This window comes from Perna viridis, chromosome 4 (genome assembly GCF_037379345.1).
Source record: "Perna viridis isolate PV_CMFRI_1.1 ecotype Kerala chromosome 4, ASM3737934v1, whole genome shotgun sequence".
NCBI classification, from domain to species: domain Eukaryota; kingdom Metazoa; phylum Mollusca; class Bivalvia; order Mytilida; family Mytilidae; genus Perna; species Perna viridis.
The window spans coordinates 45,658,894-45,682,460 of record NC_142448.1 but is presented as its reverse complement, the minus strand read 5'-3'; the positions used below and the strand labels follow the sequence as shown (position 1 = coordinate 45,682,460).

At 34.5% G+C, this 23,567-nt stretch overlaps 1 protein-coding gene across 6 annotated transcripts; it reads right to left on the bottom strand.

Moving 5' to 3' along the window:
* Positions 1-9,196: 9,196 nt before the first annotated feature.
* Positions 9,197-23,553, bottom strand: LOC148620266 (peroxisomal reductase activating PPAR-gamma-like). Of its 6 annotated transcripts, XM_088581009.1 has the most exons (9): positions 23,456-23,534; positions 21,770-21,844; positions 21,486-21,575; positions 17,505-17,654; positions 16,628-16,728; positions 14,388-14,607; positions 12,866-12,958; positions 11,424-11,576; positions 9,197-9,966 (listed from the first exon to the last, which is right to left on the bottom strand). In XM_088581009.1, exons 3-9 carry the CDS (start codon positions 21,535-21,537, stop codon positions 9,755-9,757), a joined length of 981 nt encoding a protein of 326 aa, XP_088437135.1. In that variant the 5' UTR covers positions 21,538-21,575; positions 21,770-21,844; positions 23,456-23,534; the 3' UTR covers positions 9,197-9,754. The 6 variants fall into 6 exon arrangements, with proteins under 6 accessions (XP_088437135.1, XP_088437136.1, XP_088437139.1 ...); XM_088581010.1 differs by lacking the exon at positions 21,770-21,844 and having other exon boundaries at positions 23,456-23,543; XM_088581013.1 differs by lacking the exon at positions 21,770-21,844 and having other exon boundaries at positions 21,514-21,575; positions 23,456-23,528.
* Between the last annotated feature and the right edge of the window lie 14 nt (positions 23,554-23,567).

Genomic DNA, 23,567 nt, shown 5'->3' with positions numbered 1-23,567 from the left:
AATTCCACTTCCCATAGGCTTCTATGCTAATTTCACAATATTCAATGGCTTCTCTGGACTTTACCTTAACTTTAACCTGCAGATGACTATATATCAGCATGATTCTACATATGTCAGCTCACAATCCTCAGAATGGCATGTGGGGTTAGCAGACTTGCAGTGCAGTACTGGTCACCGGAAGTGAAGGGTCTATAAATAGCATGGGAAATCCCAGTGTTTTCACAAGATAGGGGTATATTTAAAAATCATTATGGAGATTAGGCTTCACATCACAAGAAGCAAAATGCACCTATAAAATGTACAGAAATGTTTTTCCTTTCAGAAACTGTTTAAATTTTTTAAATAAGATGAGAACTTTTTTCACAGCACTATGAGGAACAGGGGTAATTTCTGCGTAGGACTATTTTTGCGTACGTTCCGAATGCTCATTGGTTGAATTGGTGGTCTGTAACCTAAATCTATTCCAATAACACTATCCACAACCTTAGACATTCTATTACAAATAAGCTTACTTAAAATTTTCACATCAACATGCATTAGATATACCGACCTGACTTTACATCATTCATACATGCCGTTTTTGTTTAGCATCATTTATATGTGTAATACATATAAACTTAGGGAATCTTTTGCGTTTTTAAACTTATTCGTAGCTTTACAATAAAGTATAATAACCAATTTAACGTAAAGAATTTGATCATGTTTTCGTTAGATAATATTATTATTTTGTTTAACTATCGTCTTCACATTTAGAATCATTTCAAGTAAGAACCAATAGTTGGCAAGTACAAAGGGAAAACGACAACACCACTCTTGAGATATATATTGAAGATACCATCACAAAACATGTGCCATACGTAAGTATAAGGAAATGAATACATCTTGCGGAAAAACACAACAATTTGCCTGAAACTCGATTTAATGTCTCACTGGCACTCCACGTTCATCACAACTGAAAAGGGACTGGCTGTTATGACGACCTCGTAGAGAATTATGACCATCTATTCAATTACAAGAATAGATGAATTTATTGAGAAATATCCGGATACGATTTTGGCCGAGTTATTCCCCCTTGAACTATATAAAAGGCCATGTGGCCCAATTATTCCCCCTTTGCTTTCAAGACATCAATCGGGTATGGTTACAACAAAAATTTTATTTTGATACGCCAAATATACAAGAAAATATTTTAAAAATGACGGAAAATGACTGATGAACGATTGATTGATTCAAAGGAACCCATTTTTGTGCATTTTAAGCAGGATTGATGGGTCGATTGGTCTGGATTTGATTGCAATGTATTGTCAACGAGAAGTACTTAGCCACATTGCAGAATTTTTCTAAATAAAAATTTTCACGAAGAGTGATAAGTGGGATGATAATTGATTTTGAATCGAGACATCGTTGTAGGAATTCAATAATCTTTGGTGTTCTCACTGGGTCACAAGTAAGAGACAAGTCGAAAGTAATAAGTAATCAATCTTGTCACCAAACATACGACGATCAGAAAACCTGAAATATACAAATATATAATAATATATTGTTGAAATCAACACAGGACTGTTTCAAGAGAGAACGGGAAATGATGAAATGATAGCAGTATATTGGGACGGGTGAGCCCGTTGGGGGGGGGGGGGGGGTAAAAAACTCGTATACATAAGTATAATCAGGCATTATACTGACAAGTCTTGTTTTTTTTCTTTTCTTATCGAGTCGTATAGCAAAGTCATCAACATGAGACGGAGCAAGAGGAAATCAACCAGGGAATATGCCAGCAGCAAATCCAAAAAATCCAGCAGGCCACGACAAGGCCTACCAGATATCCCAGAGGAGGAAGAACCTTTGCCTGGTAGCAGTGCCAGTGGCATGACGCAAAGGACTACTGATGACAGTATTGAAATTTTATATACAAGGGAGGATTCCTCGATACAAATAACTACAGTGCCTGTGGTTTCATCATCCATACCGGATAAAGGTATAAACCAGCACACACAAATAAATCTAATACAAAGCATTCATGCAACCATGGGGTCCAATGTATCCCTTGTCAATAAGAACAAGATCATAAATGGGGAGTATATTGATCTTTCAACTTTAGTTGAGAGTAAGCTTAACCAAGAAAAACAGGAAAAACAGGTTGTCATGGTGGATGGGGTGTTGCTGGCAAAACAAAAAATAACACGATAAATACCATTGAAAAATGGACTGATGCTTTTTTGGTGTATACAAGCATATATACAGCTGCACACCCAAAGGGCTCCTTAAATATATGCATGTGGTACGTTTAGGTGCTACTAGGGTTCGGGGACTTGGATCGAAATATTATGATGAGCAATTTCGGTTAAAATTAAGCATGGATCCCACTAAACCTTTGGAAATATGGATCAGGAAATTTGGCTGTTATACATATATGACAGTTCAACTTAAGTGGTTCAATCAAATTATCCGCCTCAGCGGAGGTCGCCAGTCACTAAGTGTTTTGACTATAATTACAAGGGTATTTGTGAACGCACAGCATGCATTTATTCGCATACATGTATTAAATGCTCGAATGCTCATCCGTCCTTGTCCGGCACTTGTCAAAATAGCACACAAACATTGTCCTTTTGGTCCCCGAGGGACAGTCAGTTTTCAAAGTCCCGGATCGCAAATCCATAACCGACCAAGAACAGGAACATATTTCAACACACGCTTCCCAGGACAAAGAATCCCAAGATTTATGGGCCCTAGGTAAAACGCCGGTCAATACAAAGCGATTGTTAGTTTGTTTAAAAAATTATCCGCTAAGGGATGTTGCTCAAGAGTTTTAAATGGATTTAGTTTAAAATATTGTGGCCCAAGAACTCATAGGGAAAGCCCTAACTTAATTTCTGCACTTGAGAACGGCAATGAATTAAAAAATAAAATAGAAAAAGAGGTTTCTTTAGGTAGGGTAATGGGTCCGTTCGAACATTTACCGATATCAAATTTACAAGTGTCCCCAGTAGGCATTGTTCCCAAGTCTGATGGGGTATCTTGGCGATTTATCACACATCTTTCATATCCGACTGAGGGTGGAATCAATGATAATATTGATAAAGTACATTGCACAGTCCGTTATACTTATTTCGATAGAGTAATCGAAATGATAGGTAAACGAGCCGAACTCGCCGTTCACGATATTAAAAGTGCATTCAGATTGTTGGCGGTTCATCCAGGAGATTTTGATCTGCTTGGCTTCAAAATTGAGGATAAATATTACATGAACAAATGCCTGCCGATGGGGTGTGCGGTTCCTTGCAAAATTTTCGAAAAGTGTACCACATTTTTACACTGGCTAGTAGAGAAAAATCGGAATTAAATACGTTAGACCACTATTTGGACGATTTTATATTTGCCGGGAAAGAGCGTACAAATCAGTGCAAAAAACTTATGGACGCTTTTTCAAACGTTTGTGAGGATTTATGTATACCCATTGCAGAAAATAAATCGGTCGGGCCGGTAACTGTATTAACATTTCTGGGATTAAAAATTGACACAGAGGAAATGGTTATTCGGGTTCCTAAAGAAGAACGTCATCTGTTGGTTTCAGAATTAGAATATTTTTAAAACAAGATCGTATAACTCCTAAAAAACTGCAGTCTCTGGTGGGTTCATGGAACTTTTTTTGGAAAAGCAATACGTTGCGCGCGGGCATTTAACAGACGCTATTATGATGTTACAACACAAGTTAAGAAATCTCACCCTTTTATAAAATTAAATCTAGAAGTTAAAGAGTACATCGAAGTGTGGTTACAATTCTTCAAATCATATGACGAAAAAACATATTTTTTCAGTCAGGCTGGACAGTTAACGAGGTCATTCAATTCTATACAGACAATGCCGTTGGCGAAGGAATGGGGTGCGGGGCATATTTTAGCGGCAAACGGAGTTTTTTTTGGTTGGCCTTCAACATGGTCAGATTTAGGAATTTTAAGGGACATTACCTTTTTAGAGCTTGTGCCAGTAGTATTGTCCGTGGCAATTTGGGGAAATCAGCTACAAAATAAGAAAGTATGTTTCACATTGATAATATTGCTTTAGTTGATATATTAAAGTCTCAAACTTCCAAACCTAAAAGGGTGATGTATCTGGTAAGGCCTTTGTGTTGTACACTTTACAGAACAATAATATTTTTCGGGCAAAACACATAGCGGGAACACATAATGATATTGCGAATTTTATTTCTTGACATCAATGGCCAGTTTTCACCAGTTGTTTTGCAACATGAAGTAGATAAACTTTTACAAAACTTCATCTTTAAATACTAAGAAAACTTACGAATCAGGGCTCTCGGCTTTTAAAATATTTTTGCAAAGGCACGAAATAAATGACCTGTAGCCACCTTCCCTTGATACAGTTGTTAAGTTTGTGGTATATTTATCCCTACAAGGATTGGCGACCAAGACTGCCGTGTTGTGTCTTCGATCGGATATAAATGTAAGATACTGGGTTTTTCAGATGTTACAAATAATTTTCTTGTCAGTAAAGTACTAGAGAGTTTAAAAAGATTTAACCCAAAATCGGACAGTATGCTTCCAATTACTCATGATATTTTAAGTAAAATTGTAGCAATTTTGCCAGGTATATACTTTAACAATTTTGAGGTTAAATTATTTAAGACAGCGTTTACCTTGGCATATGGCGGTCTTTTCCGTGTAGGGGAAATAACAGCAACAAAAGGCAAAAATCCCAACCATATTGTATCAGATGATGATGTACAGTTTTTTTTTCGACAAATTAGGGATTAAATTACGCTTTTCCAAAACGGATCAAGAGGGAAAGGGTGTTTCTATTGAAATTAATAAAATAAATGGGACATTATGCCCAATTTTAAACTTATCAGAGTATTTGAAGGTAAGACCGAAAATAAAGGGGCCACTTTTGTGCCATTTTAGTGGAGCCCCATTAACTCGATATCAGTTTTCTGTTATGTTACGCAAAACTCTAAAACATTCGGGGATGCAGGATGTTGGTATTTTTAAAACCCATTCATTCAGAATAAGGACAGCAACGGCCATGGCAATAAGTTATTTCGGCTGTCGTATTTCAAATTTTCATCAGTATAAAAATTTGATAAAAAAAATGGAATTTAGCGGTTTATTTGCTGAACAGGCACTTGGATCTAGAAATTTAATTTTTTTTTTGTGAATAATATATTATTGCTTACGTTTTTAGTATACATGTATAAAAATTGAAATAATAAGTTCCATGTGAAAGTTTGCGAAAGTGTTGTCCGAAATAAAATTGAAAATGAAAAAAAAAACAAATTCGATGAAATACCATTTAGTATTTCGTTACCAATAGGGCAATTTGTATATAAAACTTTGTATCGCCCAAGAACCAATGAGAGAAAAAAATCAAGCCTTAGACAATTTCCATGAAGAAGTAAAATGTTAAAAATGCAATATTTGATGAACTTGAAATGATGCAGAATAAAAATGATAAACAGGACCGGGTAATAACAAAACTCTATATCAATCGCTATTTTGCCGAAGACGACGAGTTGTCTATACCGAACGTCAATTGTTTTACAAAATGTCAAATTGCAAGAACATTTTATTAAAAATTTGGCAAACAATATGCATTACAGTAAAAAAAAAATATCAATAATAATATAGTACTCAATTAAGAGTTCAAAACCGCTAGAAAAGTGGACATTGTAACTAATGTGAGACCGGATAACGATTACTTCACCAATGTGAGAGATTTCATTTTATTCATAACTGAGTTGAATTATGCTGCAGAAGCTGCATTGCAGAAGACAGTGCACATGCGATTCGGCATTTGTTTTGTCTTGTTTCTAGATACTAAAATTTTGAAATCGGTAGTTAGTTCTACTAATGCGACTTGTGGATTTCGACACATCACTCTTTTTTATCACTGAGTTGATGTACACATTCAAGATGTGCTTCTTTTATCATGGACGAAAACAATATATGATGCTTTACCTTTTGAACTAAGCCCTTTTCAGTAGTTTATACTGTAATAAGTACGCATTTTATTCAATTAACTTTCTATAGTGCTCACACGTACATGTACATTCCAAAATTGTGATGACGGAACAGGCACATTATGGGTCTTGTTCAACGGAATCTTTTAAAATACAATAAAAACAAGCAGAAATTATGCTTGTTGCAGGTGTATAGGGGTATATTTCGGTGATTCCTCTACAATGCAATATATACATCCATTTTATATATTGTGGATGTTAATGTCCTCTTTATACATGTTTCTAATGAATTTTCAACTATAACGTACTTTTTCACGATTTGTATTATCCACCAAATACTATTCAGCAGGACGCGCCGACGGCGTCATATGCAATTTTTGTCTCGAAACTTGTAAAGGTATTACTAACTTAAATTATAATTTATATTACTGCTAAGTGTTCTCCTGGCAAGATATGGGGTAACTACAGGAGTTAGTTTTGTTCGGGTAATTCATTTTTTATTGATACTATTTGTATTCCTAGTACTTCACTGTAAGTCGAAAAGGTATCACCAGAAATTAATAAAAATTAACAGGAAGTTAACATCAATAAAATAAACTACTATTTTCTCGTCAACTCTGATGTGGACGCTAAATTCCCAATCAGAGGTAAGACAATAGTGTGACGTACATGTATCGTTAACTCTGATGTGGACGCTAGATTCCCAATAAAATCGGGGGTAAGACAAGAGTGTGACATACATGTATCGTTAACTCTGATGTGGACGCTAGATTCCTAATAAAATCGGGGGTAAGACAAGAGTGTGACATACATGTATCGTTAAGTCTGATGTGGAAGCTAGATTCCCAATAAAATCAGGGGTTAGACAAGAGTGTGACATACATGTTTCGTTAACTCTGATGTGGACGCTGGATTTCCAATCAGAGGTAAGACAAGAGTGTGACATACATATATCGTTAACTCTGATGTGGACGCTAGATTCCCAATCAAGGGTAAGACAATAGTTTGACATACATGTATCGTCCACTCTGATGTGGACGCTAGATTCCCAATCAAGGGTAAGACAAGAGTGTGACATACATTTATCGTTAACTCTGATGTGGACGCTAGATTCCCAATAAAATAGGGGTAAGACAAGAGTGTGCCATACATGTATCATATGTAATGTTTATCATTGCCGTCGATAAGAAAAACCAAACCGTAAACTAACACTGGAAGATAATGAAGTATTCTGGCAATCTGGCACTGCTATCACATACTGAAGACCATATGTAAGAGAAACCAAGGAAGACAACCAGACGAGTGATACCAGCTTGAAAGGGTAGATTTGTGTAACTACCTTGGTAGTATTGTTACGATGGATGATGCAGCTGAATTCAACATCGATGTGAGAATAGGCAATGCAAGAGCAAGAGTTTTTTCCAGCATCTACAAAACATCAGTCTTTTCGAAGATATCAAAACTGAAACTCTAAAATAGATGTGTACTTTCTGTCTTTATGTACTGCTTTGAATGCTTGTAAATAACAGAAAAAGACATCAACAAACTTTCAGCCTTTCATTAGAACTGCCTTATGAGGATAGTGAAAATATTCTGGCCAGACAAAATCTCTAATTCCAGATCAGTAGATTCAATACAAGTTACGTACCCCAATGTTAATCCTGGTCTTCTTGCTCTATGGCACTTAGCGGTATAATTTCAAGCAGATCGCAAATTATTGTAGGGACATCAGGAAAATGCTGGTTTCTGGTCCCTTTTTCGGTCCCTCATTCTTAAATGGTTCAAGTCAACCCCGGTAATTGTTCCTGGCCTTCCTTTTGTGGTATGGCCTTTTTCTGGCCCCTCATTCCAAAATGGTTCATATCAGGAAAATTTATTGTTCCTGGTCCCATTTTTAGCCCCTAATACCTTAACGGTTCACAACTTCCAAAAATCTATCTCAGGCTTGCTTTTGTGGTATGGCACCTTGTGGTGTATTTCATAAAATCTATACGCTCATACTAAATTTATTTTACACATATCATGAAAAATGCCTGTTTCTGACCATATTTGTCCCCTAATTTCTAAATAGTTCAAGTCACAACCTAAAAAAGCAATCCCAGACTTCCTATTGTGGTATAATTATTTCATAAAGATCTATAGACTTATACCCAAGTATTGAGTAGATGTGGTAGTTTCAACGGACGACACCATTATACGACTGCATTTTTTTTGCGGTTGTGTAAGGGACTTACTAGTATCATTCTTTACCCCCAGGGGTGGCCCTCATTTCAGAAGGGTATTTTTTTTACGTAGCAATTATGGGGGCCTTTTTGATGTAACATTTTTTTTTCGTTCGCCTGAGATGAGGACTCCCCTCAGCCAGTAAAAAAAATGATAAGTCCTTAAAAACAGACTAAGTAAAAAATCTTGTAAATTGCAAACATTCAAACAAAAAAAATGAAATCTTATAAGACCATAAGGATGATGATGGTAATAATCCAGGGAATGGTTTCAGAGAAATAGATTTTGATTTCTAAAGATTCCAATAAAGGAAATGTTAAGAAATTGGACCAAAAATTAAGCTAGAGGCTCAAGAGAGCCTGAATCACTCATCTGGTAAACCATTTGCTTATTTGAAAAACTCGAGGAATGAGACAGACTAAGTTTAAATCAATTGAACTGCGATAAGAGATACCTGAAATCTGATCTATATAAGAAATCCAATAAAACAAATTTCAAAATCAAACCAAAAATAAAAAAAGTTGATTTTTTTGGCATGGCCCAATTTAGTACCCTTTTAACTCCAAAAAAGGTTAACGATAGTCCTACCCCATGAAACAATTTTAAAACAGACTTTTAAAATAAACAGATTGACATCTGAATCATAAATATCTGATCAACAATAAACTATTGCCAAAAGGGGAAGGGCAAAAATCTCTAAAGACTATTTGGCCCTACATGATCCTAAAAACAATGTCTTAAAATTTCAAAAGATCAGATAATTTCTACTAAGTTATCATAAATAAACTAACAGTTTAAGAATGCCATTGGTGACAATGATTACAGAGTGATACCATCATTGTCCAAAATTTTTTTACAGCCACATAGAAATGATGTGCCACCCATTGCTTAATTCTTACTCAGGATGGTACTAAATAGATTCTCATCATTATTTTAAAATGGGACATGTAGAGACTTTGAATGCCACACTGCAGGACTAGATAAATGACTAAAACTACAGACTAGAAACATAATCTTTATACAAGGAATGACATGGCACACTTTTTCACTAATAAAGCAAATAAATACAATGTAAGTAAAATATTCATCAACTATGTATTATAGTCATTGTTTGTTAGGATGGACAAAGTTTGAGGAATGTTTCTTTAGTGCAGTGTATAAATAATGTCAATTGCCCAAAACCAAAATATTTTATATAACCTATTTTAATAAGAAACATGATCATAAGTCAGTTTCTAATGGATTTCAATCCTTAGTTCCTCATTATGAATTGAATCTCAATCAAAATGTCATTTAGTTTTAGATTATATCAAATGTAAACATCAGACCAATTGACAATAAAAAAAGGCTATATAAAATAATCTGGATTGTCCTAAGAGTACCAATCCATCAGAAGGCTTGAAACATATCAAACTGAATTAAATATTCAAATAACAGAGTTTATGTGTTTAGACGTAGCACATTAAAGACTACTGAGCCTGTGGATAAACAAAACTGCAGCCTCTATTTTCTGTCCAGTCCCAATTGATTAATCATATACATTATGGATAATTTAAAACCCTAATCTTTTTTCTGAAAGTCCCTTTTCCCTGATTTTGCTCTTGAATTCATTATTTTAAAATATAAATTAGGAAAAATAGATCTGAGGTACATAACAAGTTTATAATGAAGAGGAGCTAATGTCACTTCACTCTGCTGAGTCTGTATTGCAGATAAAACTTTTTTTGCTACAAAGGATGGGTCCATTCCAGATTGTGTTGTCTTGTCCATAACTACAAAACAGAAGTCATATCATTTAATTATTGAACTGAATTATGATGTGTATTTATCAGTGTTACAAATAAATTATTATCCCCTGAAAATAGTAGGGAGAGTAGCAAACAATAAATCTTTGTTCACCCAAGAAGTCAAGACCTTATATCCAGTTTCAAGAAATGAAAAATCCAAAAGGCAACCATAGGATGTATGAAGTTTACTAGTGTGCAGAAGTAGGTGGAATGATGATTTGTTGTTTGATTTCTGGAGGAGGAGACATATTCAACTTAAAGGTTTCAAATGTTCTTAACATTTTAGCAACTACTCCATCAACAGCTGCTTTTTAATGAAACAAATTTAAAAACTGTTATAAAAATCATTCAATGCTTAACATTATGATTTCAGGTTTTTTACACCACAATCCAAAGGACAGTAAAATATTTGTTAAAATGGAGTTGAACAGTTTAGCCCCATTTAATCATACGGATATAGTTACTTGAAAAAAACACAACTCAAGAACATCCTTGTAGTAATTTTAGTACATGTATTATGTAATAAGTCATTTGATCTCGGTACCTTTGAATAAGTTACTAGAGTGTTATCCCATACTTTCTAAAGACATTGAAATATTATCATGGACATAAAATAAATTGTAATGTCTGGCTATGCAAAGCTCCACTCGTAATCAACAAACATGAAAGATTTGCACAGTCACAGAAAAAAAAATTCATGCAGGAAAAGCTATGAAATCTTTTAAACAAGCTTTATAACCAAAAACATACAGTTTCATTGAAGGGATTTCTGAGTATGTGTTGGAGAGATTAGAGGCAAGTTTGACATTTCGCTTCAACACAAGAACCAGGGTATCCTGACACAAAGATAAAGAACTCTGATATCTAACTCTTGTTGAGTACTCAGTACCATTAAATCATTCTTGGTTTTGAAATTCATATCATATTTTCTTTACCTGTATAATTATCAATTTAATGAGTAAAAGACTAAATGAATTGTGACAAATTGTTTTGTAATCATTTAGGCCATAATTATGTAAATTAAATGCATCACAACCAGTTACTAAGTTTCAGGGAACAAAACATGCAACTCTTTAGTTAAGCCAAATAAAATGCATAATAAACATTGTAGTGTTATTACAATAGAGAGTTTCTCGAAATCATTCATGCTGAAGCTATGTCTGTAAAAAAGGGTAGAATAACATTCTTTGTTTAAAATGGACAAATTATAAACAAACTTTGGCAGTGAGAACAAAAAACTTATAAAGCATGTCCTGTTGTTCCGATAACAAAATAGTTTGCTTATCATTTTGACATCGATTTAGAGTGATTTTTGGCATTATGATAGGGAAGATTTGGTACAATTCACTATAATAGTGCAACATATAAAAATATGTTGTCTTGGAAAAGCCAAACTCTAGCTTTTAGGACAGTGAAAACAGTGAAATAAGTAAAGTACCTACCTCCATATTTAGAGCCATCTCCACACATTGCATTATGGGATAGATTTGTTTTTATGTAAGCAGGACTAACAACACAAACATGAATGCCATCTTCTACAACTTCTGCTCTCAGAGTATCACTGTATGATTGAAGAGCATGTTTTGATGCTGCATCTGTTGGATTAAAGAAACAAAAATATGAATTTAAACTTGAATCAAAGAAAAGTATAACTGGAATTAATAATGAAACTTTTTAATGCATAATTAAGGAGTTGAATGGAATATAAAAAAATGTACATTACCCCACACTGCATGGTAAATGACGTAGTGTGTAATGGTCTATTTGATATACCACCAATGATGGAGTGTGGTCTATTTGATATATCACCAATGTTTTGTTATTATTAATCAGACATACTTATAACTCATTGAAAAAAATTGTGAAGCCTCTGAAAACAATAAGTTTCATTTAATTTACCAGTTCAAACTTAAAATAATTTGAATACCAAAGGGTTAACATGGTGATAGAAAATACTTTTGCAAAGTTTGGGGATCCAAAAAGACCTATCAAGTTACTTGTTATACTGTTTAAAAAAATGGTAGAACTAAACTAAATGAACAAAGTACCAAAACAAAAGCTGCTATACTGAGCAACAGGTGATCAATACACAAGAGTTTCTCCTTCACAACATATTTGCCACTTTTGGAAGGGAACTTTTTCAGTTATTATTGGCCTTCTCATGGGCATTTATTCTGCCCCTCTCCTTTTGTGTGCCAGCAGTGGAAATGACCAAGTGATTTATAAATTATACCAAATTTCCAACCATATATATGTATATTTCAAATTTCAGTTGGCAGTACACATGTATTGAGCTGTAACTTCTAATCAGCAGCATTAATTTATGGCATGAAAAGCAAATAACTATACTCCTTCAGACACATATGATGCCAAACCTTCCTATAACATTTAATCAAAATACCTTGAGCAATTAAAGAGGAGTTGTACTGAAATGAGAACAGATGAACTGGAGGACCAAAACACAGACATGCAAACAGAGTGTATACTCCCAAACTTTGTTTGCTGAGGTACAAAAATAAAGTATAGAATGTTCTCATGGGAAACTTCTGATAATGATATGCATTCTTTTTTCAGGGATGATTTTAAAATTTCAACAAACAAAGTGGAAATTGGCAAAATTGGAAATAAATATACAGTAAAAAAAAAGAACCATAATGGTAAAATCCAGATTTGAAATAGCAGAATTCTGCTATAAAATGGAAATATCATCACTGTTTTATAAAGGGAAAACTTATGATAGTGTTATTAATTAACCTTGACTCACTCACATGTATTTTCAACCAATGAAAAATATAGCAAATTTATTTTAATTTGGGTATTTTCGATTCTTGAAATTAAATATGCCACCAAACTCTGCATCCCCTATCTACCCTCCTATACCTACATGCTGATCTGTATGGGATGGCTATTTTCCCTTGAACACTGCTGATATTAACTATAGAGCCTGTCTTCCTTGATTTCATGTGTGGAAGTATTTCTAGAAAAGATGTAAAAATATTTCTGCTACTAAGGTTTTTCTGCATTGACAACAGCATTTATGAGTATCTTAAGTATTACTTTCCTTGTTGGAAACCTATTGTTTTAACAACAGTCATGTTTATGCATGATACATGTATATCACTCATTTTAAAATATGTTATATCCAATCTCTCTCTCTCTCTGTATATATACATATATATATAAGTCTAAAGGATTGTACAACGATACCGATAAAGATGTTAATACACTATAATAAAATATATAATGAGCAAAATTTTCAGTCAACAAATGACCTTCAGCGCCTTAAATAAACTGGAGTGTGTATGAAAGTAAATGGTCTGTAAACACAACTCACTACCTAAGCAGGTGAATACCTGTGACTTAAACAATTTTACTGACGGTTAATGAAGATCTTGAACATTGTGTTATAGACACATGTTGTGTGTTGATCTTGAACACTGAACTATAAAACAAAAAATATTTACAAACGCTGTAACAAGAAACTACAAAATAGGAAGAACTTAATGTTTTTTGTTAATTCCGTGTGGGTGTAAAACACGGAGTTCTTTCATCCAAAATCTGTCCCACTTCACTCTCTGTAGATGGCTCCAGACCGTGTTTTGTTCCACGATGAAGAATTTTCATTTTGTTGATATCATCGAGGCAGTGGTTTGGTAACCTGAAGTGCTGACTCACTGGGAGTAAAGGCTTTTTTGTTAGATCACTCCTATGTCCGTTCAAGCACTTGTGAAAAGGCTGTTTAGATTCACCAACATATTGAAGGCCACAGATGGGACAGTGGAGCAAATATATTACAATAGCACTCTTGCAGTGCCCATTACACAATGTTTTGTAGCGTTTCCCCGTGACTGTGCTAGTGAATGATGACGAGTGGTGCATTTGGTTGCAACATTTGCACCTTTTGTCACCACAGGAATGTCTCTCGCCTGGAGTCAAGTTGGGCTTAGATATTTCAGCCCTCACAAGCAGACAATGCAGACTGTCTGGCTGTCTGAAAGCAATCATAAGTGGTTCAGGAAAAACTTTGGATAATGTTGAGTTTCTCTCGACAGAGGCCCAGTGCTCACAAATGGTATTAAGGCTGTTTTTAAGGCAGGGGTGGTATGTTAGAACACAAGGGGTTCTTTTACATTTTGTCTTTGCCTTGTACTGTAACAGACTACAGCCAATACCATTTTCAATCAGATAAAAAAAATAGCATGTGCACAATGGCATTGTCCAGTATATCTAATAACCATTTGTGCAACTTGAACAGGCAGTGCGAAGTGGAAGTAAGACAGAAGGATGGACAAAATGTCAGAAGGTAGGCTTGGCTTTATAAACTGCCCTCCTTAATACATGTCACAAGACAGGTTTAACTATTCTATATTACCAGTAACTTAATTTTCATATTTGACATCACTTACCTTTTATGATGGCAATTTGTGCAAAATAATTTATAGTCATAAGCCTTATATCAACATCTAACTTAGTGTTTGCTATCTCTCCTCTGTAGCTTATTCCTGCATTATTGATAAGTATGTCTATATGACCATAGAGCTGTACAGCTTCTGTGATACACTGAGATATATTGGAGAGGTTGTCAAGGTCAAGTATCATTACCACTGGTTCGTATGAGGCTGGAACCTTACATAAAAAAAGAAAATCATATATCTTGTTTAGTACAAGAAACATATAAAAATCTTAAACCACTGATAGCATTCAAAACTAAGGCAAGGTCTACAGCTCAGATTGCAAAAGGTACTGCTTAATGAATTAATTTCTGGATTGTATTAGGAACTGCTAAAAATTTTAATGCTCAGTATGCAGGGAGATACTAGGTCAATGACAGTCCATCACAACACTGAGGGCCCTGGACCCTACAGTAGCACTAATTTGAACCCCTGCTAAGTATGGAGGTAGTTCTGATAAAGGGTTGAATGTTCAGAAAGGTAAAGAATCTACTAAATGGGTTGCATATTCAATACAAATGCAGTATAGAGGAATTGCCAAAGGGTTTATTGCTCAGTATGTACGAGGAACTGCTACAAGATTTAATGCCTAGTATAGATGATGTAGTACTTCAGGATTTAATGCCCAGTATGGGGCTATTGTGTCACAGGTTTTAACATGTTTAATGCTCAGTATGGAGGAGTTACTACTTACTAAAGGGTTTAATGCCCAGTATGGAGGAGAAATTGCTAAAGGGATTTATGCCCAGTATGGAGGAAGAACTACTACACTGTTTAATGTCAAGTGTGGAGAAGGTACTGCTAGAGTGTTAAATGCCCAGTATGGAAGAGCTGCTACAGGGTTTAATGCCTACTACAGAGATTGATTGATTGATTGATTGTTGGGGTTTAACGTCCGAGCAGCAATATTTCAGCTATATTCAGACGATGAACATGAAACGGATGATAAAATGAACATGAAATGATGATGAAATGAAAAAACGGGATGGGACACAAGGACAGTAGGGTCGACAAATTTTGATTGCCACTAGAAAAAGGAAGGGATGGGTAAGGTCGGGCAATTTAGCCTCCTGTGGCGGAGCGCAAAGGTTCCTACTCCTATTGAATACCACAGCAGGGTTCTTTAACGTGCAAGGAACGTGGCATCTTTCCCAACACGGTGCACCACTATGGTTTGCGGTCAGGTTTTCCGTATTATATCCTGACAACCCCAGCATGTAACATGCCAGGGGTACCCCATTCCACCACCTGGGGCACACATCCCAGTTGCTCTGTGGGCAGAGCGCCTAGCCCCCGGCTAGGTTCCTGAGCACTATTTAGTCGCCTTTTACGACAAGCTTAGCGCTGCTGCAGGCCTATTCTTTTGACACCCGGACCTGCACGGGGCCCTACTACAGAGAACATAATGCTACAAGATTAAATGCCCAGTTTGAAGGAGGAGCTGCTACAGTCTTAAATGCACGGTATGGAAGAGCTGCTACAGGGTTTAATTCTCTGTATGGAGGAGGAATAACTACTTGGTTTAAATAAGAAATAATTGGCACAGCCTCTGTTTTACAAATGTTTTACCACAGGCTGGACATCTATGTCGCATTATTTTCCCTGAAGCGATAGTTCTGGGTAATATTATGACAAAAATGGCTAGTCCATAGTAAAACTATGATAAAATGTAGTCTCCATTAACTATTCCAATTCTAACAGAACTAGTTTCTTTATATTTTCTTAAAAATGCAGCCTATGTGCTGCATGAAATAGAGACCTACTATGAAATTGAGAAAATTAGGTAAAACTTACCTATGATGTCAGAAATAAGACGTGTGTTTATCACTGTTTTAACAGGTCTTTGGGTTAAAGACTTTTGAAGCATGTCACATTAGAATAAGGAGTTAGTATGGAGGAGGAACTTCTACATTTAAAAAATATCAAAGGTCTACTTCGGCTTTGACACTCCACCCAGTCTTTAATAAAAGGTTTTGTGCATCACTTTCTTTTGTGAATTAACTAAATTAAGGTTGTTACATTTTGTTTGTTCTATCATTGTCCTAATTAGACTTTTTCTTCTGACTTTGATAGTTGAACAGTTTTCTATGGTAATTTCCCTTCAATATACAAATGATACTATCTCCTACTTACAGAAGTGATCAACTACAGTAATTAATTAAACAGTTTCCAGTGCTACAAATTTGACACCTTACCTTTAACATTTTGAGCTCTTGCTTCACTTTCTCTAAGGAGTCTTTGTTTCTTCCACATAAAATCACTCTACACTTAGCATTATGGAATACTTCTGCACATGCTTAACAATAAAATATAGAATAAAATATTGAACTCTCGATGTTGAATATAACAATGATCTGCCTAATTCCTTCAATAGTTTGCATGTGAATAAAAAACAATTACATGCTGGATTCACATACACCATAAGAAACCACTGATAATGTTTTAAAAACATTAGTTAAGTTCAGATCTTAAATAATTGAGGATGCTTTTTAAACATATTTAAGCTATAAAGTCAAAAGCCCCCCATAGGAAATTATTTTATTAATCTTGAAATTTCAATCATTTTTATTAAAAAAAAAAATAAAATTGTAAAATTTGAGATTTTAACATCATAATACAGACATGAATAAATGTATAATGCATTTGTCTGGGGGAAGGGGCTCCTTATGTCTTAGGATGAATGCCAGGTGGTCAATTAATTGTTATGTGTTTTGATCTTTTCATAATGTTTAATTGATTTTATATATTTTCCAAATACACAAAAAAAAAAAAAAAGACAGAAAATAAAAAAAAAATATGAATTATTAAAATACATAACAAAAAAAAAGAAAAAGAAAACACAAAAAAATATGAATCATTCAAACTCACAACAACAAAGAGAATGAGGATATAAACAAATATGAATCATTCAAATAAATACTTCCAGAATATACAACATTTAATATAATACAAAAAAAAAAAAACAAACAAAATGATCCCCAAAAATATGTTTTTAACTACAAGAATATTATAAGATTGGGGGGGGGGTTGTCTGGGGCTACTATTATAATACTCAGGTGGTGAAGATCCTACCTTTTCCAAGCCCTGAGTTAGCTCCAGTTATCAAGACCACTTTCCCTTCAAGTTGTCTTTTTTTCTTGAAAGAAGACAAGACATAAAGAAGCACTAAGAATCCAACAGGTACTCCAATAAAACTTCCAATATTGCTCAGTGACATCATATCTGAAAAAGAACCTTACTCATTTATACCAGTAAAATAGAACTATAATACAAGAATGCATTTTTGCTTTAATGTGGCTTAAATATTCATACAAGGAATACTGTTCACACCGTGTGTGGTTGATAAATTTTTCATGAACGTATACAAATCATACAGAAGTATAAACTGCCATATAACCATGATAACATACATTGTATATGTGTTTTTTTTTGTTTTTTTTTTTGCGGGTGAAAAATTTAGCGGTGATCCTATTTTCGGCATCATGCAATTTTTGTGATTCCTGAATTATATTAACCATTTTCCAAATCATTTTGGAAAAATAAGACTTAATATCTGGGGTGATAATTTTGTGATTTCTACTTTGATTATTGCAAAAATGACAACCTATAGTTAACAAGTAGGCAAAAATGACAACCTATAGTTAACAAGTACGGCAAAAATGACAACCTATAGTTAACCAGTACGGCAAAAATGACAACCTATAGTTAACAAGTATTGCAAAAATGACAACCTATAGTTAACAAGTATGGCAAAAATGACAACCTTTAGTTAACAAGTACGGCAAAAATTATATCACCCCCAAATTAACTATTAAATACATTAAATATAAGGTATAATAGTAAAACAGAGCAAGTACTAACATGTATACAGTACGCAATATAAAACAGAGCAAGTACTAACATGTATACAGTAAACAATATAAATTCTGATACTATATTTTGATTTTCATTGTTGAACTTTACTTTCTTACTTGAGGTGGTAGTTTAGTGTAAAAAATGACCAATAACAATCTGATTATTATGAAAACTTATGCAAGTGAATTTTACACGAACAAGTAGTGGACATGGGTTGTTCGGTGGTGGCTACAAGATATTAAGTCTTAAATTGTTAGTTGACCACTACATGCACTATATGCTTAATCATGGCCATGTATTAAAAGCTTGTTGTCCAGAATTGTAAAGAGTAATGAAGGGAACCTAGATTCAAGCAAAATGAAAAGAATATATTCCAAGGAAAAAGATTAGACAGGGAAAATAAACACACAACAAAGTACTAATATAATCAAACTAACACATACAAAAAAAAACAAGAGGCTCTCAAGAGCCTGAATACCTCACCTGGTTTAATAGCTTTAAAAAGTTGAATACAATGGTCAAACACCTTAGAACAGATATTTGTCATGATACTAAACATTTAACCATTAATCATCATTCTGTTTATGTTAATTGAATTACATGCTAAAAATGCAAAAATGCATTAAAAAATGCAATCAAGTTTTTTTTTCCAAAATTTCCAATCATACATCTGTTCATACTTTTACATATATATTTTTTAAATTTACATAAATAATCTAACTACAATTGTTTGTTAACAACAGGCAAAAACAGGGAAAATGGTCAAAATGACACTTTCTGGAGCCATAATGCCAAGAAGTGCCTACAGATTTTTTTTTAAAATGTGCACTGAAACTAGATACTGAAATACTGAACATTTTTATCAATTTACATTAATCATCAATCTGCTATCGTTTACTAAGTGATAGACAAAAACTACTAAATATGTCAAAAATGACATCTTCAAGGGCCATAACTCCAAGAAGTGTCAACAGATTTTTTTTTTAATTTGCACCAATAATAGATAGTGAAATACTGAATATTCTCCTCAGTCATTTCAGAAGACACCAAGTGATGAGAAAAGCTCACATAACCTTTTAGACCAGGTGAGCTAAAATGTACTATATGAGCAACCTGTACCCTAATAAAAACTGGGTGCATAGACCAGGTGTACTGGTTGGGTAAGTATCCTCTGCTTTTCTAGAAATATCTGCCAAGTCACAGGGCTCATCTAATGTCATGTCTAGAGTAGAAAAGGGTAATCAAGGGAACCAAGATTCTAGCAGAAGTCAAAAGAATGTAATCCAGGGACAAAGACCAGACATGGAAAACAGACACACAAAACAAAGAACATAAAATAACTAAAATAACACATACAAAGTAACAAAAGTAAATGAGCAACACCACTAAAAACTGGGAGCATGGACCAGGTGCACTGGTTAGTAAATCATCCTCTGCTTTTTGAGAAACACCCACTTAGTTGCTCATAAAAGGTCGTCAAGGGTAGACAAAAAAGGAAGAGGAAACTATGACATGTTGAACAAATCAGTTTTCGTGGTGCAGATGGATACGCCATAATGTTCCACGAGTTCATGAGTGTCTGGATTTAGCACTGTTTCAGACAACTCAGAATAATCTTGATCAATACATATTTACAATATAATTGATTCTTCCCTTTTTTTCTGAAATATTTTAACAACTTTATTTATCTATTATTTTTTTATGCATTCTTGGCATTTTTCATAGCCAATTTGTTTGCTGATTTTGTTTAGAGACTATACAATGAAATATGAAATAAAAGAACAACAATCATTTTATATCCTTATTCATAGACATATATTACAAACATTGGAACAGCACTTTATGTAAATATATATTCAAGTCACAGTTCACATTATAAAATATCAAAACTGATAATATTATGGATTGTCTGTAAGCACACAGTACAAGCACTGAATATCAACAAGCACAAAACAGTCACTATAATGTCAGTTTCAACAATGAATCCGTACAAACTACCACATTTCTTCAAAAGATGGCGGACTCTCATCTTGTTGCTGCAGTAATCATCCCACAGTGTGAATAATTGACCCTGGATTCTCTTTGTATGCTTCTTTTGCTGGCGGCACAACTTCCCCTTGCTGATCAGCTGTCCTTGCTGCTACGCTGTATAGTAATTCAATAAGCAAGAAGTAGACAAGGTTACCCTTCTGAGCATGGTGGTTAACACGGTGGTGCCATCCCTCTATGTAGTTGTAGGTACAGACACTCCTGCCTAACTCATTCCAAGAAGAAACTGGCCACACAGTGCTGTCTATCCAAGTAATCTGCAAGTAAGTCATGATGGATTGTAGTTTGTTGATTGTTGTCTTTTCCTGTTGTTTGGAGAAAGCAGTTGGTATGCCTTCAGTAGGTAAAACGGAAGTGCAAAAACTTTTCTGAGAGGCTTATACATATATGTAGATGTAACCTCTACTGGTGTCAGCTATCTGAAATATAAAAAAAAACCATATAAGTAAAATACAAAAGTCCTGGAATATATAGTGAAAACAATGGAACCAATGGTAAATCTTGTATTACAATATCAGATAGTGACATCATCATTTGTCTGGATATTTCATGCACTCATCAATAATCATAAATGTAAATAATTATATGTTAGCTAACAGTAGGCATCAATTGAGTATGTAGTTACATGTATGAAGTAAACGTTTAAATTAGACGTATCAGATGAACATTTCCCATCATCAGATTTTTTTTCAAATATCAACAATGTCATTATGCTAACAATTGAACTTTACATACCTGCAAACTAACATTCCAGACTTTCCACCATACAGCCCGAACTGTGAGTATCTGTACTGTAAAGCATGCCATAAACCACTCTCAAGGTCAACAACAAATGACTGGATGTCTGGTACAAATTTCAAATTTGCTTTATTTAAAGTCAGCAAGTTATGTAACAAAACAACATAAGCTCTTAAAGAGCTTTTATAACCAACATAAAGTGGATAATAAAACAGTGAGTGCACGCATACATGTAAGACAATACATAAAACGAGACATAAATAAAATATGACGAAGACAAGTTAAGACATTTACAAGCACTTATAAGCAAATTAAATGCAAAGCAAGCAATAAGCTGTTTAATAAAGCTAGTAGTGTAAATTAAAGCAAGATAAGCAAGCAAAACATCAATAAAAATAAACAGATCCACACAGAGAACAATAGGGTTTAGGTGGGCTACTTCAGTCATGGTAACACAAATCATGTTACAACTGGTTGTAGGTCAAGAACAGCCTTGAAGACCTGTAAAAAAGAACATCATATTTTATAGATTATAAAATTAAAAACAGATGGTACATTTGTATATGCATATTGATATTAATATATCATTTTTTTAGTACATTTTTAAAATTCAGTGATCTATTGCGAAAGAAATGCCATGTGGTCTCAGTTTAATTCAATTACTGTAAGTTAAGTAAAAATAATAACTGAAGTACCTTCTTGAAGTCTGTCTTGGACTTTCCGAACATGACACAGTAGACTATTGGTAGCTGCTTGAGGTTGTCGCCAGACTTATTAAAAGCAGGAATAGTAAGTGACTAGTAGAATTATGCCTTGCCAATCTTATATAATGAGAATAGGTATGGTGTACATGCATATGTCAAAGAGACAACAACCCCAACAGGATAAAAATGTCAGCCCAAGGCCACCTAATGGTCTTCAATAAAGGATGTGGAAATCCTGATACTACAGGGCATGCTGCAGCTGGCCACAAAACATCAATATACACAGGTTCAGCGAAAGAGTTGCTCATATACACTAAATTAACATAAATAAACTAAAGGTAAAAACAAAACAAAACATACAAAGGCCACAAATTCCTGACTTGGGAGAGGCGCAAAAAATGTGGTGGGTTAAAGCAGAGTTAGAAATTTAGAAAATGGTTCCCTGCTCGCCAGCTCGAGACTGGCTATTTTTTTGGGTAGGGCTGGCTAATTATAGCAAAAATTTATATAGCCATATAGTAAATATATTAAAACAATTGAAATCAGGGCTGTCTAGAATTTGAGTGAGTTTCCTGACCAGGATAAAGTACTTTGGTGTGATCACAACCCTCCCCTTTCAAATCTGGCCACTGTGGAAAAATATTACACAATTAAACACACCTAAAAATCAGTTCAAAAAGGAATGAGTCCCTTGTTACAACAGAAATAAAGAAACTGAATACATTACACAAATATACAAACTAAGGACTACTAGCATTTAACTGATATGCTAGCTCCAGACCAGTGGTTAAAACTGGTCTGGAGCTAGCATATCAGTTAAATGCTAGTAGTCCTTAGTTTGTAAAAAAGTTATGTCAATCGTATGTTAATTACAAATGTTAAAATATTAAAAATTGTCAAAATTTGCATTAAAAAATGATGCCAGTAAAACAAATAATTTATCAGCCATGGTCCGCAAATATGGGCCAAGTGGTCACAGTCTTAGTAAGCATGACAATATTTCCAGTATTCTTCATGAACTCATGGATTATTACAATAGTGTATTCATATGTGTCATAATTTACCTCTTTCTTCCTATCCCAGAAGTGACATTTTATGTGCAACCAAGCAAATTTTTATATAAAAGCAGAAGACACTTATCCTACCGGTGCACATGGTCCATGCTCCATGTTTACAGCAAGACTTGGTTGCTCATTTACTTTCTGTTTCTGTGAGCAAGTTCTGTGTCTATTTCCTTGTGTAGTTGTAACTTGTCATCCCTACGACTGAGGTATATGTAGCTCTACAACGTAAGAGATTGGAATTCCGTTAGGATGGCACCAACTGACCAAGTCAGAAAGTAGCATGCCAGACAACCTCAAGCACTGCTGGAGTAGGTTACATAAAATCTTTTTTGGGATTCAATGTCCGGAGCTATTTTCTGATTTGCCCAATATCTCCGGACACTAAATCCCCAAAGGGATTAGGTTGCATGTTCTTTTCGAATCATGCAATGGACCTGTTTCCCTTGAAGTTGAAGAGTTACTATTAAACTTAAAGGTTCTAGACCAGTTGAAGTCTCCAAACTTAATTGTTTCCCCTTTACAAATGAACTTCTAGATCAAAACCTTTTTTACTCTAGTGTAATTGAATAATAAACGCTAAACAGTACTGCTGACTTATAATAGTAGTTCTTACCGTTAAATAGGATCACTATTTTAATTCGCCTGCTAGCTTGTTTTCTGTTTACAAAACATACGCCCCACGTGGGTCAGAACGGAAGCGGAAGTGTCAATTTGAAATGTACTTG

Bases quoted from the DNA above. Each gene is read 5' to 3' on its own strand.
- LOC148620266 (XM_088581010.1), bottom strand. From the start codon at position 21,537: ATGATTTGTGTTACCATGACTGAAGTAGCCCACCTAAACCCTATTGTT. The intron at 12,959-14,387 runs GTAAGTGATGTC...CATCTTTTCTAG, and splicing joins ACAAATTGCCATCATAAAAG to AAATACTTCCACACATGAAA. The intron at 11,577-12,865 runs GTAGGTATAGGA...TTAATCCAACAG, and splicing joins CATCCCATACAGATCAGCAT to ATGCAGCATCAAAACATGCT.